General features: G+C 33.3%; 1 protein-coding gene across 1 annotated transcript; it reads left to right on the top strand.

Annotated features, from left to right (window-relative positions):
• The first annotated feature begins 347 nt into the window (after positions 1-347).
• LOC140438754 (uncharacterized) lies at positions 348-1181 on the top strand. The gene has a single exon (XM_072528401.1). The coding sequence runs from the start codon at positions 348-350 to the stop codon at positions 1179-1181; it is 834 nt and encodes a 277-aa protein (XP_072384502.1).
• The last annotated feature ends 15518 nt before the right edge of the window (positions 1182-16699 follow it).

The raw sequence follows: 16699 nt of genomic DNA, 5'->3' as shown, positions 1-16699 counted from the left end.
GAAAAATTTATAACTAAAATGATAACTAAAGAGAGCATAATATGTAACAACTGCCACAAACTTTATATAAATGACCTAACCACTGAATACTGGAGGAAAAAGCCAACATTACTTCTTGCCGAAAGTTACAATAGAATTAGTTAAATAGAAGACAATTTAAAAATAAACTATACACATCAACTCTGCCATCCATGTTTCAGATAAATCTAAACAATATACCAAACATACAACCAACCTACATGAGAGATTACTCGAAATTTTCAGTTTACTTAAGGAATGCCATGTTTAATGTGGATATAGAAACTTTATTTCCGGAACATTACCAAATTTATACCGATGCCTCAAAAATGAATTCGAGAGTGGCCGCTGCTGTGTGGGACCCTAGGACAAGGTATAAAGAGGGTATACGACTTAATGAAAATTTTACAACATTTTCAGCAGAACTTATTGCAATACTGAGAGCAATGCAGTATATAAGCAGTATAAACAATAACGAAGAGAAATTTCTAATCCTTACAGACAGCAAAAGTGCTTTACTTAAACTGGAAAGTTTGAAGGACATATCAAACTACATATATATTGACATTATTAAAGCATATATCGCACTTAGGGCTAAGGGCAAACAAATATCATTTTGTTGGGTAAAAGCTCACTCTAATCTTAAACACAATGAAATAGTAGATACTTTAGCTAAGAAGGCCACCGAACAAGAAAATGAAAGTAAATATAAATTAACATTAAATGATGTTTACGCTAATATTACCAGCAATAAAACCAAAACCTGGCAACAATGGTATAACAACTCAACTAAAGGGCTATTCTACAAAAACATACAATTAAATATTCCAGCTAAATCATGGTTTAATCATTACCACAGCGAAAAAATCGTTGTTTCATACATATGCAGACTTAGATTTGGACACTGCCTAGTTCCAGAACACAAATTTAAAATAGGTCTTAGTGATAGTAATCTTTGTGAATGTGGTGAGTTAGGATCTGCAGAACACATGATACTAAACTGTAGACTAAAGATAATAGAAATAAATCAATTCATGAATCAAGTATATAGAGAAACCAATATTACAAGACCTTCTAATCTAAAAACAATATTATCTAGTTTAGACGAACGTGTATATGAGATCCTAATTAAACACATACTTAATATAAAATTAAAATTGTGAACTATTAATACCTGTGTTTATCCCATTTGTTTACCTATCTTTCCGTGGTCTAGTCTTGTGTTTGTGCATTGCTCTGAAAGACCCCTGAGCAGAAGTACTCCTTGTTGACATTCCTTATAATGTAATTTATTAAAAAAAAAAAAGAATAAATAAATAAATAAAAAAAAAGAAAATAATAATAAAAAACACACAATAAAGAGTAATGTTGAATAATACTAGAATACATTTTATGATATAGATATATCTATATAAATGTGTAATATTGTATGATTGTAGCTGAAGATTAAATTATCCATTTATTGTTATAGAATCTAGGTATATCTTTAAAATACAAAATCTTATTTTAATAGTAATATGTGACATAAATATCTGTAGAGCAAAAATAAGTTCTGCTAATGGATTAAGTCCACAGTCAGGAAATTCGATGACACACACACACACACATATCCATATAAACGACTTGTGACTGAAATTACAAATTTATTTACTCTGCATAAAGAGATTCTTTATTACCTACAGTTATTAGTACACAAATCTGATTCGAAATATCGTCGAATAGTAATAGTCTGTATATAAAAATTAAATTTTTCATAAAAAGTAAATGATAAGCCATTAGTTAAGGGGTCAAAAGAAGGAGGCTTCACGAAGATTAAAGTACTAATGAGACCATTGCAATTGGACGTACCCTGGAGAATGATTAACTAATTAATTGGCTAATTATTCAATCACCCGTGTAATATGATTTTGTCAAATCGAACCTTTTAGGACTACCTATTCTAATTATGTTTATAAAAGTTGAGGGCATATCTAGAGATAAAGAAACTTTACTTTACTAAATATCATAGGTAAGACATGTGTCTAACACAAATGTGACGTATTTCTAGTGCAGATAAAACCATGTGATAAATAGAAAAGTGTTATCTTTGCCGGCAAAGAAGCAAACAAAAACTAAAAGTGAGAGAGGAAAAAACCAGTCAGCTGAGAGAACTTTTCAACGATGTTGAGCTTGGATCCACCATCTACATCTCTCTCCCTCCAATAGCGCTACAGCCCAAATCGGGCCTTGGTCTGCTCCAAACTATGCCTCCAACCTTGTCGGTCTCGCGCCGATCTTCTCCAGGTTCTAACTTCTAGCAAATTTTGCGCGTCCGCTGCCACTTCATCAGAGGAGATTACCTCTTCCAATAATCAGCTGTCTTATCACATATTCCAAGGTCAGGTTGAATAGTGTCGGTGCAAGCCCGTCTCCTTGCTTTAATCCTTGGGCTATTGTAAAATTTACAGTGAGCTAATTTTGGACTCTGACAGTTGCTATTGGCGAATCCATTGTTGTTTTTACCAGTCGGATGTATTTTTGGGGGATATTAAAGCTCTGCAATATTTGACATAACTTGTTCCTATTAATTAAGTAGTAGGCTTGTTTGAAATCTATGAATATGTTGTGGACGTCAATGTCGTATTCCCACGATTTGTTTAAGATTTGTTTTACTGTGAATAGTTGGTCAGTTGTAGATCTTCCTTCTCGGAAACCGGTCGTTTGTTTAGTATGTAAGTAAAAATTTTGTACGCCGTGCACAAGAGGATTATGCCGCGATAAGTTTCGCATTTTAGTTTATCCCCTTTTTTATAAACTGGGCATATATTCCCGGTTTTCCAATCATTAGGGATCTTTTCATCATTCCAAATCTTGTTCATGAGCACATGCATTTGTCCTACTAGGTGATCGCCACCTAATTTATATAGCTCAGGTGGGACGTTGTCAATACCTGGAGGCTTATTGATCTTTCGTGCTCGTATTGCCTGTTTTACCTCTTCCATCGTTGGGGGTTCTATATTTTCGGTGTCTCCCTCATTGTGATGCATGTCAATATGATCTTCATTTTCTTGTGTCCCTAAAAGTGTTTGGAAATAGGTTTTCCAGACTGATTTTATTTCTTTTGGACCACTGGTTATTTGCCCTTCTTGATTTCTGCGTAGATTTGTTCGGGGTTTATATCCTTCTCTTAAATTGCGTATATATCTGTACGCCTGTCTTATATTGTTGCTCTGAACATTTTCTTCCATTTTTTGTATATTCCGTTTTCGTATTTTCTTTTCTTTGTTCGGCATATTTTATCTGCCCTCCGTTTTGAATCTTGGTAACTTGCCCTTCTTTCTCTGGTTCCTCTTTCCATATATTTCTTGTGTTCTTCATTTCTTTTCTGTATGGCCTTATTACACTAGTCATTGAACCATTCCCTTTTTTTATTTTTCTTATTCTTGCCTATGATTTTTCTTGCAGAGTCAATAACTTTTGTTTTGATTTCTTCCCAATGTTCTTCGGTACCTAGTACTGTCAGTGTCTGTGTTATTTCTCTTTCATAGTTCTGTGTGACATCTTGTTGTTTAAATTTTTGTATATCTAGCTGTTCTGTTCTTTGTTCCTGTCTTTCTTTCCTGTTTCTCTGAATTCTGCATTTGTATTTTATCTGTACTAGAAGATGGTCAGATCCGCAGCATGCTCCTCTTCGGCTTTTCACATCTTGTATGCTTGTTGCGGCCCGTTTGTCTATCAAGACATGATCAATTTGGTTAGCGGTTGTTCCTCCAGGCATAATCCATGTCGCTATGTGTAAATAGGTGACGATAAAAGAAAAGCTTTCTATGATCAGTTAGGTGGTAGACTTAGAAATATTCCAACTAAGAAATGACTCATAATAGAAGGTAACTTCAACGCTAATATAGGCTAATTAGACAGAGGAAATGAACATATAGATGGAGAATACGGCATTGGAACTAGAAATAACGCAGCAGATAATATACTGGAATTAGCAGTAGCACTAGGTATGGCCAATGTTAGTAAATGCTTTTAGAAGAGAGAAAGCAAACTTACCAACCAATAGAAATATTAGAAAATCAGTTTAAATTCACGCAAGGCAAATCAACAACGGATGCAATTTTTATCATAAGGCAAGTAATGGAAAACTAATGTTAGAACAGGTGAGGGTAAGACTGATAAATTTCATTTAAGAATAGTATTGCATCAGGGGTCAGTGCTAATCCCTTATCTCTTCTAATTAGTGTTGGAAAAATTAACGAAAACATGTCAAGGAGATATCCCATGGTGCCTGATGTATGCTAACGATGTGGTGTTAGTAAGAGATAAGGAGAGAGAATTCAATTAATGATTGAGACAATGAAGATGGGCGCTTGAGCAAAAAGGTACTAAGAAAGACAAAAACAGAGTATCTAAAGTGTGCATTTAAAAATTAACTTCAACTTCACTTTAAATCAGGTTGTAATGTTGACTGGTGAAATTATTGAAAAAAAATCGTTTTAGGTAGGAATCTAGATTTGATGTTACAAAGCAATGGGGAAATAGATGGAGATATAGTAGACTCAAATAAGGATGGATAAAATGGAAAGAAGCAAGTGATGTCTTGTGTGATAGAAAGGTTCTTACGAAACTGAAAGGTAAATTCCATAAAACGGATATAAAACCGAAATTGGACAGTTAAAAAAATAAGAACAATGAATGCATTTGAACGAAATGACAATGCTTAGATGGATGGGTGGCTTAAAAAGAAAATATTAAATTAAAAATTAAAATATTAGCAGAAGTCTAGGCGCAGCACCTCATCTATGCAAAAATGGGGAAGCATAGGTTACGATAATTAGGGCATGTTGATCGTCGACACGAGTCATGCAATACATAGGATTCTGGTTTTCCAGGTCCCAGAAAGTAGTAGGAGAGAAAGACCGAAAAAGAGATGACGGGAAACGAATAGGAGAAATATGTGTATGAAAGAAATTCATCTTGATATGGCGAAAGATAGAAAGATATCTCTGTATATAAGGATAAGGCGTAAAGGGATAAGGGCAAAGAGAATGATGATGAAGAATCAGTTAATATGGTGATACTTGCATATATACATAATATTTCAAAATAAATGAATCGCTTATTTTTATTAATTATTCGCTACTCGATTTATTCAAAATATTATATAACAAATTGTTCATATTTGTTAAATCAGTAATGTTAAAACTGTTTGAGAAACAGCTAGTTAAGAACCACCTTAAGTTAATGAAACCAATAATAAAAGAAAAGAGCTGATTCCAAACCGATAATTTTTATTCAGAGATAAAAAATATCCTATGATTAATTGAATATACAGAATTATCGATATAGGTAACTAAGTAAGAAACTTGTTGAGAAACACGTTTTAGAAAAAAAAATTGTGCTAGTCTTTTTTGACATAGCTTAGGCCTTGGCTAAAGTATAGCATGGGAGTTTAACCTGCAAATAGTATACCTACATGGTCATAGTTGGAAATGACACTGTCACACTCACAGTATTTGACAACAGCAAAGTAGCAACAAAAAATTATAACTGTTATTAAATAAAATTCATATGTACTTAAAATTGGAAACCTAAACTAAATGAGTCCAAATTAATGAACGTCAAGTTTATACATCTGAAAAACTAAAACATTAATTTTACAAAAAACGATGTCTAAATACCTTATGCATCTTTCACAAAATACATGGGAACTGTACTTGAGACTTCTATAGTATATGTTAAAAAAAGGGAGGAACTCAGAAAAGTTATCAGAAAATGTATCCGCAACTCCTATAGACATTAACTTGGTACTGATATCTCTGCTCCCCGATTTTAGCAAGCAGTCACCAAACCATTAAAACTGCTACATTCATACTTCCTATTATCCAACGATTAGCCAGTCCAGGAATATATGCATTATTATGGTACTGATATTATAGAATATGCAAGGAAGTTTTTGACAATTTAATAGGGTTTTTGTGTGTTACAATATAATTTCTCCGAGAAAGTAAAGAATATCTATCCGCTATCCTGATTTATTCCATAGATTAAATATTAGAATACTATAGAATAATGCTATTACCAGTAAAAAAAACGGTATAATAGTAACGAGAAAACCAAATAAATGTTCATTAACAGACAAAAGAGACGATGTAAAATAGGGCATATAACGTAACAATAGACCCATATAATTTTAAAAAATTTGAGCGTTTTAGATATCGCAGATAACGTTGTCACAAAAGAGACAAAAGGGAAAATTCAGGTAGCAAACTGATATATGTATAACCTCATAACACTTTTAAATCCAGAAGTGTAATACATACTACTAAAATCAGGATATATACACTAGAAAGATTGCCCTCAGTCAGAAGTGTTTTACGACCGGGAACTAATGCTAAGGTCAAATAGGTATATAAAAATTGCACCGTCGTACAAGAAACTAAATCTCAACGATAAAGTTATTGTTTTGCACTTTGTATTGATTTGTGGTCTGATTCATAATAGAATTATATATTTCTCTAAGAATTCTTCTTTCTGCGATGCTCAATCGGCTCTTATTTTATTTTTTCATTGTTCGTGTTTTACTTACATACGTAGAATATTATTTTTCTTACTGCGGGATGTATTTTTGGATTTAATTTTTTGCTTAAAACGTAGCAATTTCCAGCTTGTATTCTGTTGTTATTCTCTTTTGTAGTGTTTTTGTTAAAAGTGCTCTTAAATCTCAAATATTTAGACCGATGAAACATTTCAAAGTTATACTGGTCTATTGAAATATTATGTCCTATTCTGTTTCTAATGATAGTCTTCTTATGATAGCCATATATTTTTTTATTATCGTTGATTTGGAGGACCCTTTTTTGTGATTTTTTCTATTGAATGTATTAATGTTTTTTTCTCACTAATAATTATACTCACTACTATGTTAAACTCATCGTCAAAAGTCCCTATAATATGAGGACCTTAATTATTAAACTGTGAGATTTTCTGTGTTTGCTTTCCGGGCAATGCTCTCAAGCATTGCAAACTAGCTTAATGTTTTTCTTATTCCCAACATTTTTAATTAAGTATATAATAGTGAATATTTGATCAACGGTTCATTGAATTTTTCTAATTTCACATTAATCTTTCCTAATTTCACATTTGTGGTTGCTGGATGTCAAAGAAGACACCATTTTCCATAGCGGGTGCTATGATTCCAATGGTGTAAAGTACAACCTACATATTTGTTGCCAAAATTACTTTGCTGTTGTCTCGAGTACCGTTTACTGGTATATGAATTTTGTTACGAATTTATGTTGTGTGCTGAACTCTATTAAATCTTTTACCGCGAATTGAAAAGCATGTTTTAACCTTTATTTGTAACATTTATCGTTATTTGTCTTATATGTATACAATCGTCCTAATATTTCCGTTATTCATTGATATTTATGTGGCAATTAACTGTAAAGTGATTAGTCTTTTCTGTCGTATCATATTTTCTTGATTTTATTTTTGTAGACAAGCGGTTTAGTTTGTGTAATATAATATCCCCAATTCGTTTCATAATATTTAGTTTTCAAAACAGCTGTTCGCTAATTCGTTCACCTTTTTTAAAGCACTTTGGGTTATGACTATTGGATTTTACTTTTTAAATAGAGTTTGGAATGGAATCTTCCTGTTTGAAATCAATGTACATTTGAAAATAAGTCGACAGTTTTCCTTGAAGTCTGACTTTACTTGTAGATTATTCCTTGTTAAATTAATTAGTTTATTAGGTAAGCCTAGTTCTTCCATGGTATTTCATAGTTTTATTCTTATGATTATATCAGTGTTTGTTTAAAATTTATAAATAACTAGTTTAATGTTTTTTTTGTATTCCCAACATTTTTCATTAACTGCCTAATAGTGAATAATTGATCAACGATTTATTAAGTATTTCTAATTCCACACTATAACTCTGTTTTTTAACCAGGAGGAGTAAACTAAAAAGACAGATTCACACCCAAGAAAGTTACTAGAAAAGTCACCAAATACATCTTTTTTGGTTGCTTATCTCGGCCTTGCGGTAATCCAGTAATCAGTATTGGACAACCTCACATCGATTCTAACCTAATTTTGTTTGTGTATGTTTGAATAATAATTTTTTCCAATTCACTTCCAATATATATTATTTAGTTTTTCTAATTACAATAAAAAAATGTTAGACTGCTATGAAGAAGTTGAAGAATTTTTAGAGTTTATTTATCACATTGTAGAAGAAAATCGTCTGGAACGAGTCTGAAAAATGGGCAATCGTCTATATGGGATTGCCCATTTTTCAAATGTACAGTTAATAGACATTTTCATTATGCAGGCTCCATTAAATGAATTGTAGCTCTTTCTGGTCATAGAAGGGAGAATATGGATATTGTTGTTGAACTTAAAAACTTTCTCTCTTGTACACTGATTATAATACAATCATAGAAGCCACCCCCACTGGCATGTTTAGAATAAGTGTATGTATATATGTATGTATAATCACTGTATGTATATATGTATATTTTTAGGTAATGATCAAGAAAATAGATACAATAGTGCACATATAAGAACAAGAAATATTGTATTGTAGAAAAGCTATTTTGGAACCTGAAAAAGACAGTTTCCTTGTTTTCAACAAGGTCTACAATCCAAATTAAATACATCTCTTGCAATAATATGTGCTACAGCCATTACCTTACAATCTGGGTTTAAGGGAAAATAATGATAATGATGATTTTGTAGAAAATGTTGATGTGTTGGTAAATAGAAATGTTAATGATGTGGAACAATGGTTAAATTCTAGGAGACATTTTATTCAACAATTTTTTTGCATGAGAATGAGAATACTATTGAATGTCATACTAAATGTTTTTTTTTTCTATTATTTCTCAAAATGTGATCATAATCATTGGCTTGACAACCTTTTTTGTTTGGGTTTTGGTCTCTTCAGGAATACTTATTTCTCAATTCCAATCTATTTCAATGACTTATTCTAAGTATTTGTTCCTTACCTATATCTAATCTTTGGTCTTCCTCGTGTTATATGTCCATCTGACATTTGTTTATTTTGGAAAGTATTTCATCTTTCCTCATATTATGTGGTCCTATTTTGATGAATATTAATTTAACCCATTATGACCCGAGTTTTTTTGTAATGTATATATTAAAGAAACTAATATATGTTTATTAAAAATGTATAATAATAGACAAATTAACAATTTTTTAATCTAAAAATCTATTAACTAACAAAAAACATTTGTTACATAAATGTAATGCTAGGTCATTATAGTATTGTAGCTAAAATAAAATATATTCTTAAGAAATACAACGAAATTTGTATTAAAACTAGAATGTCCTCATATGAAAAATATAATTATTGCAGTCAATACACATGCGGACATCACATTTGCTACACATTGTTCGAGTACTACTGCTACACCCCTATCCTTCACAGCAACATCTTTTGTTGTTAGATATAGTTATTAAAAGGTGATTGTTTCCATTGCACCTTAGGTTGTCTGATATTCTATTAAGCTAGACACTAAATTTCAAAGAACTGGGTCTTCCACCATGCATTTGTATATTTGTTAAGATATGACTAAGCAATACATCTTCTGAAATCTAATTGGGAAATCTTGGTGTAGTAGTACTTGCAGAGTATCCATCTGTTATTAATACTTGCATCAATGAGCCATTACAGGAAATTTAATCATTACCTTTATTTTATTTTTGTACGGCTTTGCTCCAAAATGAATAGTTTTAAAGTTATAAGCAAAGAAAATACAAAAAAAAATCGAAATTCAGTAATTTTTAAATATTTTTAAAGCTCTTTATCTTCTAATTGATTCCCTAATTCAGACATAATATATTTTTTGGGTTGCATGTTTTATTTACTATATAATTGTGGCTAACCTATATTTACTTACTTAAAATTGATTTGCTTCAATAATTTATATAATAATGAACGACACATATTTGGAAGATCTGGGCGGTTGTTTACTTCACTTAAAATTTTATTTAATGTAGGCATTTCATTCTTGAAAAAGAAGCTGTGTACTCTCTGGCGTATAGATGTTTTAACTTTTTCATCGTATGTTGCAAGAATAGAAGGTCGACCGCCAATATTTTTAGAACATCTTACTGTTCCAGTCTGCTTATATTCTTTAATTGTTCGGTAAATAGTTGAATTCCCAACACCTAAAATTAGCACATTACTTTAGTAAGTCTTGATTTAACTATAACTATTCTGCAAAACTAACCTGTTGCCTGTTTTATTTTTGCTGCCGTGGCTGTTATTTTCATTCCAGAATTATCACTTTTGATTTGTTTATACATGTTTATAATGCATTGTTTCTCATTTGTAGATAAATGACCCAAATCTACTCGGCGTTTTTTTTGGTGGAAGAAAAATTAATTGAATCCATATTGTTATCTTAATAACACTAATATGTCGCTAAATAGTTCTGACAAGAACTGTTTTTATATAAATACAAACGAAAAATCTAAAAAAATGTAAGGAATAACGCAGAAAATACAAAAAATCGTCGATATAAATTTTGAAATTTAAAATTTCACAAATGTCATTAGTGTCAAAATGTCATAATTTAGTGGAGTAAACTTGCCTGCGGTTGGACCAATTAGAAACAAGAATTACGGCGCGGAAAATTTGAATTACTCCTCCTGGTTAAAAAACAGACCATAATATCCACCTATTTTATAGTTCACCTATTTACTCAATCGTTCTAGGTGTATTAGAAAAAATACTGTATATCCTAATAATTAATAGATATATAGCTTATATCGCTATAGTTTATGCAGTACATTTTATTACATATACCTTTTGTGTATGGGTATGCTTTTCAGCAAGTTGGTACTTGCTCTTACTTCTAAATTGACGGATCAGCCGTTTAACTGCCTGTACTGAACTTTCTTCTTCATTTTGCAAATATATATAAAAATTAATAAAAACCACTCTGACATACCGCTGATTGAAATGTTGGATACCCTGGCCTATACTATTCAATCAACAAAAATACTAAGATCACACGGGGAGAATATTATGGGTTATTTCTGGTTTCGTCATAATTTACACTGAAATTACTAACAAGAGAGTGCTCTCACTTCCACATGTTGAAATTGATATATAATACCAACAGATGCTAGTCATATTATACCATCAGTACTAATAAAATAGAAACTATCAAATTAATGTCAATTTCATTTAATCAAACGTACTAACCTTAGACATGGTCATTTAAGGAAACACACCTCAAAAATGTTGACAATAAATTAAAAATATCTTAAGCGTTATAAAAGTACCAGAGCAGCAAAGCTCACAGCATGAGAATATTGCCTCGTACTTTTATATAGCAATTTGTTTTCACAATTTTATAGTTTTTCGAAAAATGAACTCCGATTCGAAGATTAAACCGTCAAACAAAATGTAAAAACCTATTCATATTTTGAGATATAAAATCTTAAATTTAGATATTGAACATTCTTAATAAATGTATAATCTAATATTTAAGCCTGTTTAAGTTTTGCAGACTTGGAAAACACTGAACAGACAAATATTTATTCTTTAATGTACTAGGTTCTAAAAAAAGTGTACTCAAAACGAATAAACATTATCTACCACGTGTTTTATTCCAGTTTCATATGAAAGCACCAGATATTAGATATTATAAATTTCATAGGTACAATAGAGCATATAGTGAAATACAAATATCTTAGAACAACTGAATCGAGCGAGGATAAGGTTATTGATGAGAAAAAAAAGACCTATCGCTGAGGAAGTGAGAAAGTAATTGGCAAACGCAAAGAGCACTTTAATTATAATAAATGAAATATGCATTACAATCTATTATGATACACATATATTCGTACCGCAGAAACAAGACAATAAACACGTTAAGAGAATCTAAATAATAACCAAAATTTAACTTTTAATACACAGAAGAAATAATGATATACAGAAGATATATAAATTAAAAAACTTTATACACTTATTGTACGCAAGAGAGATACCTCTAGAAAAACTCAAAACGATCGAAAATATATAAGTAGATAGATAGTGTTCCTTCTGGAGCGGAAGTGACGTCACACGTCGATCGTCAAGCGTACGTATCCTCATGGGTCAAGGTCACGCCCCCCTCGTGACGTAGGAACGTGCCTAGGGTCTCGAGGCCACGCCCCTCGACCAATGGTGACGTAGGAACGTACCTCGTGTCTCTAGACCACGCCCCTCGGCCAATGGTGGCGTAGGAACGTCCCCCCATAACTTGCTGACCAATGGTGGACGTCCTCGTGACGTCGGAACGTGTCGTCGACCAATGGCAGCATAGCAGCGTCAGTGGTGGGAATAGCAATACCCCCAGCGACCAATGACAGCTCAGAATTTGAATAAACATAATAGAAATGGCGGTATAGCGATGAGGGACCAATGGTGACATAGTAACGCCCTCCTCGTGACGTCGGAACGTATCGTCGACCAATGACAGCATAGCAGCGTCAGTGGTGGGAATAGCAGGCCAATAGTGACATAGTAACGCCCTCCTCGTGGCGTCGGAACGTGTCGTCGACCAATGACAGCATAGCAGCGTCAGTGGTGGGAATAGCAGGCCAATGGTGACATAGAAACGTCCCCCAATGTCTTGCTGACCAATGGTGGACGTCCTCGTGACGTGGGAACGTGTCGTTGACCAATGGCAGCATAGCAGCGTCAGTGGTGGGAATAGCAACACCCCCAGCGACCAATGACAGCTTAGAAGTTGAATAAACATCATAGAAATGGCGGTATAGCGATGAGGGACCAATGGTGACATAGTAACGCCCTCCTCGTGACGTTAGAACGTTTTTCTCGACCAATGATGCCACAGAAACGTGTCCTCGACCAATGGTGGACATCCTCTTGACGTTGGAGGCCAATGGTGTGCATCAACGGCCAATGAGAAAGACGTGCATCGACTAATGGGGGAGTCGTACCACAATATTAACGAAAAGACGCCCCCAGTCCCCCCCATTCCCCCGAAAAGACGCCCCCAGTCCCCCCATTCCCCCCGAAAAGACGCCCCCCCAATAATAACGAAGCTACACGTCAACGTAACCAATGAGAACGATGTTCAATCGCTGGTCGGTGACTGCGTTCTATGAATTGACAAAGAGAAGAAGACGAATGACAGACAAAGAGAGCAATTTTTCCTCGTATTTTTTTGTAATTAAAACCTACAACCATTAGCGTAAAACTTCTAAATTTTTTCAATTTATATTTTACGAGTTACCTCGTATATATTTTATCGATTACCATAATAACAAAAATTCGTTTATTTTTCAATTTATACTTTACATGATCAGTTGAAATCTTTATAAAATAGATCTTGCTACTGAGAATAATGACATCATCGGATACGCCGGCTATTAAAAATTTCTCACGCGATCACGATATATAGCCGGAAAACACGTGCACTTTCCAATTTTAGTTAATGTAAGATAAAATATATTCGCATGGAGGCAGGAAATAGGTGCACATTCCGTTCTATTTAATAATTAAGCCCGGCATGTGATGCATAAATGAATAGTCTTACGAAATATTGCGCAACATAGTTTTAGCGTGGGAGAGGCAGTTAGATAAAGAGCAGATGCTCTACATATCATCAGTTCAATTCTGATCATCCTTCAGACAAGTTGTCTGTTTTGTGCAGCGTCAGCAATTTTACAAAGTACCGTTCGGAGAAGTTCTGTGTTTGTGAAGTGCCGGCAATTATATATACAAAAGTAAGTGTTATAATACTTAACCTTTTTTATATCATTTAGAATTCATCATTATCTTTACTAATTTCCAATTCTTAATAATTTTTCTGATTTAAACATTTTATTCAAATTACTTGGTTATATTCTCTGTTCTAAAAAAAAATCTTTGTAAATAGTGCGGTATTTGTAATTTTTTGTTTCTATGAAAGTTTTGTTAGTTAAAACTATTTCATTGTTAAATTAAAAAATATACATATTATAATAGATAGAATTTTTGTAAAATAATATTGCTAGTCAAAGATATTTCACTGTTAAATTAAGAAATTGCTAGTCAAAGATATGTTACTGTTAAATTAAGAAAATATATATTGTTGCAGATGGACCTAAAAAAGATTAATGCATCCTCTCTGCTTACAGAGAAGACAATCAAGACAATTAGAAAGCTGAACAGTCTACCCGTAGGAGTACCCCAGAAGATAATTGCGGCAAGAGAAGTCGATACGAAATTTGGGGAATCCATCCTTATTGAATTAGAAAAGGAGGTGACGTTCTTGCCGCAAAGGGTGGTTGAACTCTACAGGCCGCATTTGGAACATTTCAGCGAGGGAAAGTATAGCTTGGTGTTCCGAGGAAACGTTGCCACTGGAAAGGTGCAACCAGCCGCCACGTTTGAAATAATAGAAAATTAGAGGATTAAAAAAAATATTGGTGAGTTTTTTATTTATTGATTTATTGCTTTTTAAGCGCGTGATGTTTTGTTTCGAAATTATACACCGCGAGAAGCGAATATTTGGTTAAATCACATTAAAAGACATTTGGCTTTGTTTACTAAAGCGATTCGGTGTGGGGACTTAGAATTAGCTAAATTACGGCAACTACAGACAAACGCGGGGCATTTAAAGACAATTAAATCGGAAATTCAAAATTTCGGTCTTCGCGTGGGTGGTGGAATTACTAAACATCGTCGGGTTAAATGGGAAGATGTAAATTCCGCATTCAAGAGTAAAATTAGAACAGGCATAATTATTAATCTAGGACACAAAGATTTAATGCAATTTTTCGGGGATTGTTTTAAGTTATTTAGAATTCGAATTAAAAACATTTTAAAAAAATTAAATATGATAAAATGTAATATGACATTATGTGGAGAATTTATTAGAAAATCAAATCATGGAGGTTATATTAACCAATTTATATATATATATATATATATATATATATATATATATATATATATATATATATATTTAGGGATTCTACAGTATTCACTGGCTTCCCTCGCTCAACCGTTTCCATCTCTCTCTGTTGTTCCATTCTCCATCGTTTAGTCCTCTCTTACTCATGGCGTCGTCTACTTCGTTCCTCCAGGATTTTCGGGGTCGTCCTCTTTTACTCCTTCCTATGGGGCTCCATTCGGTTATTCTTTTTATCCATCTGCTGTCGCTAGCTCTTCTTACATGTCCATACCACTTTAGTCTTTTTTGTTCTATATATGTTAGTATGTCTGTTTCTATTGATGTTCTTTGCTTTATTTCGTCATTACTTCTCCTATCCATTCTTGTTACTCTGCAGCATCTTCGCAGGCATTCCATCTCTGTTGCTATTATCTTACTGCTGTTTTTCTTGTTTATGATCCAATTTTCGGCCCCATATGTCATAATACTTCGCACTAATGTTTTATAAATCTGCGTTTTTGTCTTCATATTTAGGTGTCTATCCCACCATACTGAGTTAAGTTGTCCGATTGCTGTTCTTGGTTGTCCTAATCTTTGTGTAATTTCTTCCTCTGTTGTTGCCTTTTTCGTGATTATAAACCCCAGGTATTTGAATTTATCCTTTCCTTTGATTGTTACGTTGTCATCAATCTGTAGATCTTCTATGTCTTCTTCACTTGTAGATAGGTACTCTGTTTTCGCGAGGTTAATATCTAGGCCAGCCTTGTTATATTCTTCTTGTAGTTTCTTCATCATGTAGCTGAGGTCGTCTTGGTCTTGTGCAATCACTACTTGATCGTCTGCAAAACTTAACGTATATAGGTATTCGTTCCGTACCGGTACTCCCATGCCTTCGCATTTTCTTTTCCATGTAGTTAAGGCTTTCTCTAAGTATATTTTGAATAGGGTTGGAGATGTGGAACAACCCTGCAGGAGCCCTTTTGTTGTGGTGAAGTCTCCTATGATTCTTGTTCCCATTTTAATGGACACTTTATTTTCTTTATACAGAGCTTTTGTAGCTTCTATGAGTTCCGTCTGTATTTCTAATTTGTACATTGCCTCCCATAGTTCTGACCTTGGTACAGAGTCATACGTCTTTCTCAGATCCACAAATGCCAAGTGTATATCTCTATTTTTTGCTTTTTTCTTTTCCAACAGTTGTTCCAGTGTGTATATGTGGTCTATGCATGATCTTCCTGCCGTGAAGCCTGCCTGATCCTCTCCGATTATGCCTTTTATCGCTTGCTCTATCTTTTCTCGCAGTATCTTCCCATATAATCTTCCTATTGATGATATTACGCTTATTCCTCTGTAGTTCGCATCGTTTTCTATCTCCTTTCTTAAATATAGATGTCATATATGCCGCCGTCCATTCCTTTGGGAGCTGTTCTCCATTTATGGCTCTCTGAAATATCCATTGTATCATCCGGTGTAATTTTTTTGATCCGTATTTTATACGGATCCAATTTAAATATTTTAATACCAAAAACGAAGCCATAGACGCAGGAACGGACTTGGTTTTATGGTTTCACACAAACATAGTCGATAAATTAATGTCTAAGCTATCGGAATTTGAAGAAACGGGATCAGGGTGGGCTTTGAAAAAAATAGTTTCTTTAGAAGTCAATATAAATAAATATGAAGTGGGAAATGGAGCTTCGTCGTTCATTAGACTACCAGAACCAATCCAAAAGAAGCACGCATTTATTAATATCAAAAACGATGATGAAGCATGC

Source organism: Diabrotica undecimpunctata, chromosome 4 (genome assembly GCF_040954645.1).
Source record: "Diabrotica undecimpunctata isolate CICGRU chromosome 4, icDiaUnde3, whole genome shotgun sequence".
NCBI classification, from domain to species: domain Eukaryota; kingdom Metazoa; phylum Arthropoda; class Insecta; order Coleoptera; family Chrysomelidae; genus Diabrotica; species Diabrotica undecimpunctata.
Note: the sequence above shows the minus strand (reverse complement) of the source record. Positions and strands in the feature narration are given on the sequence as shown.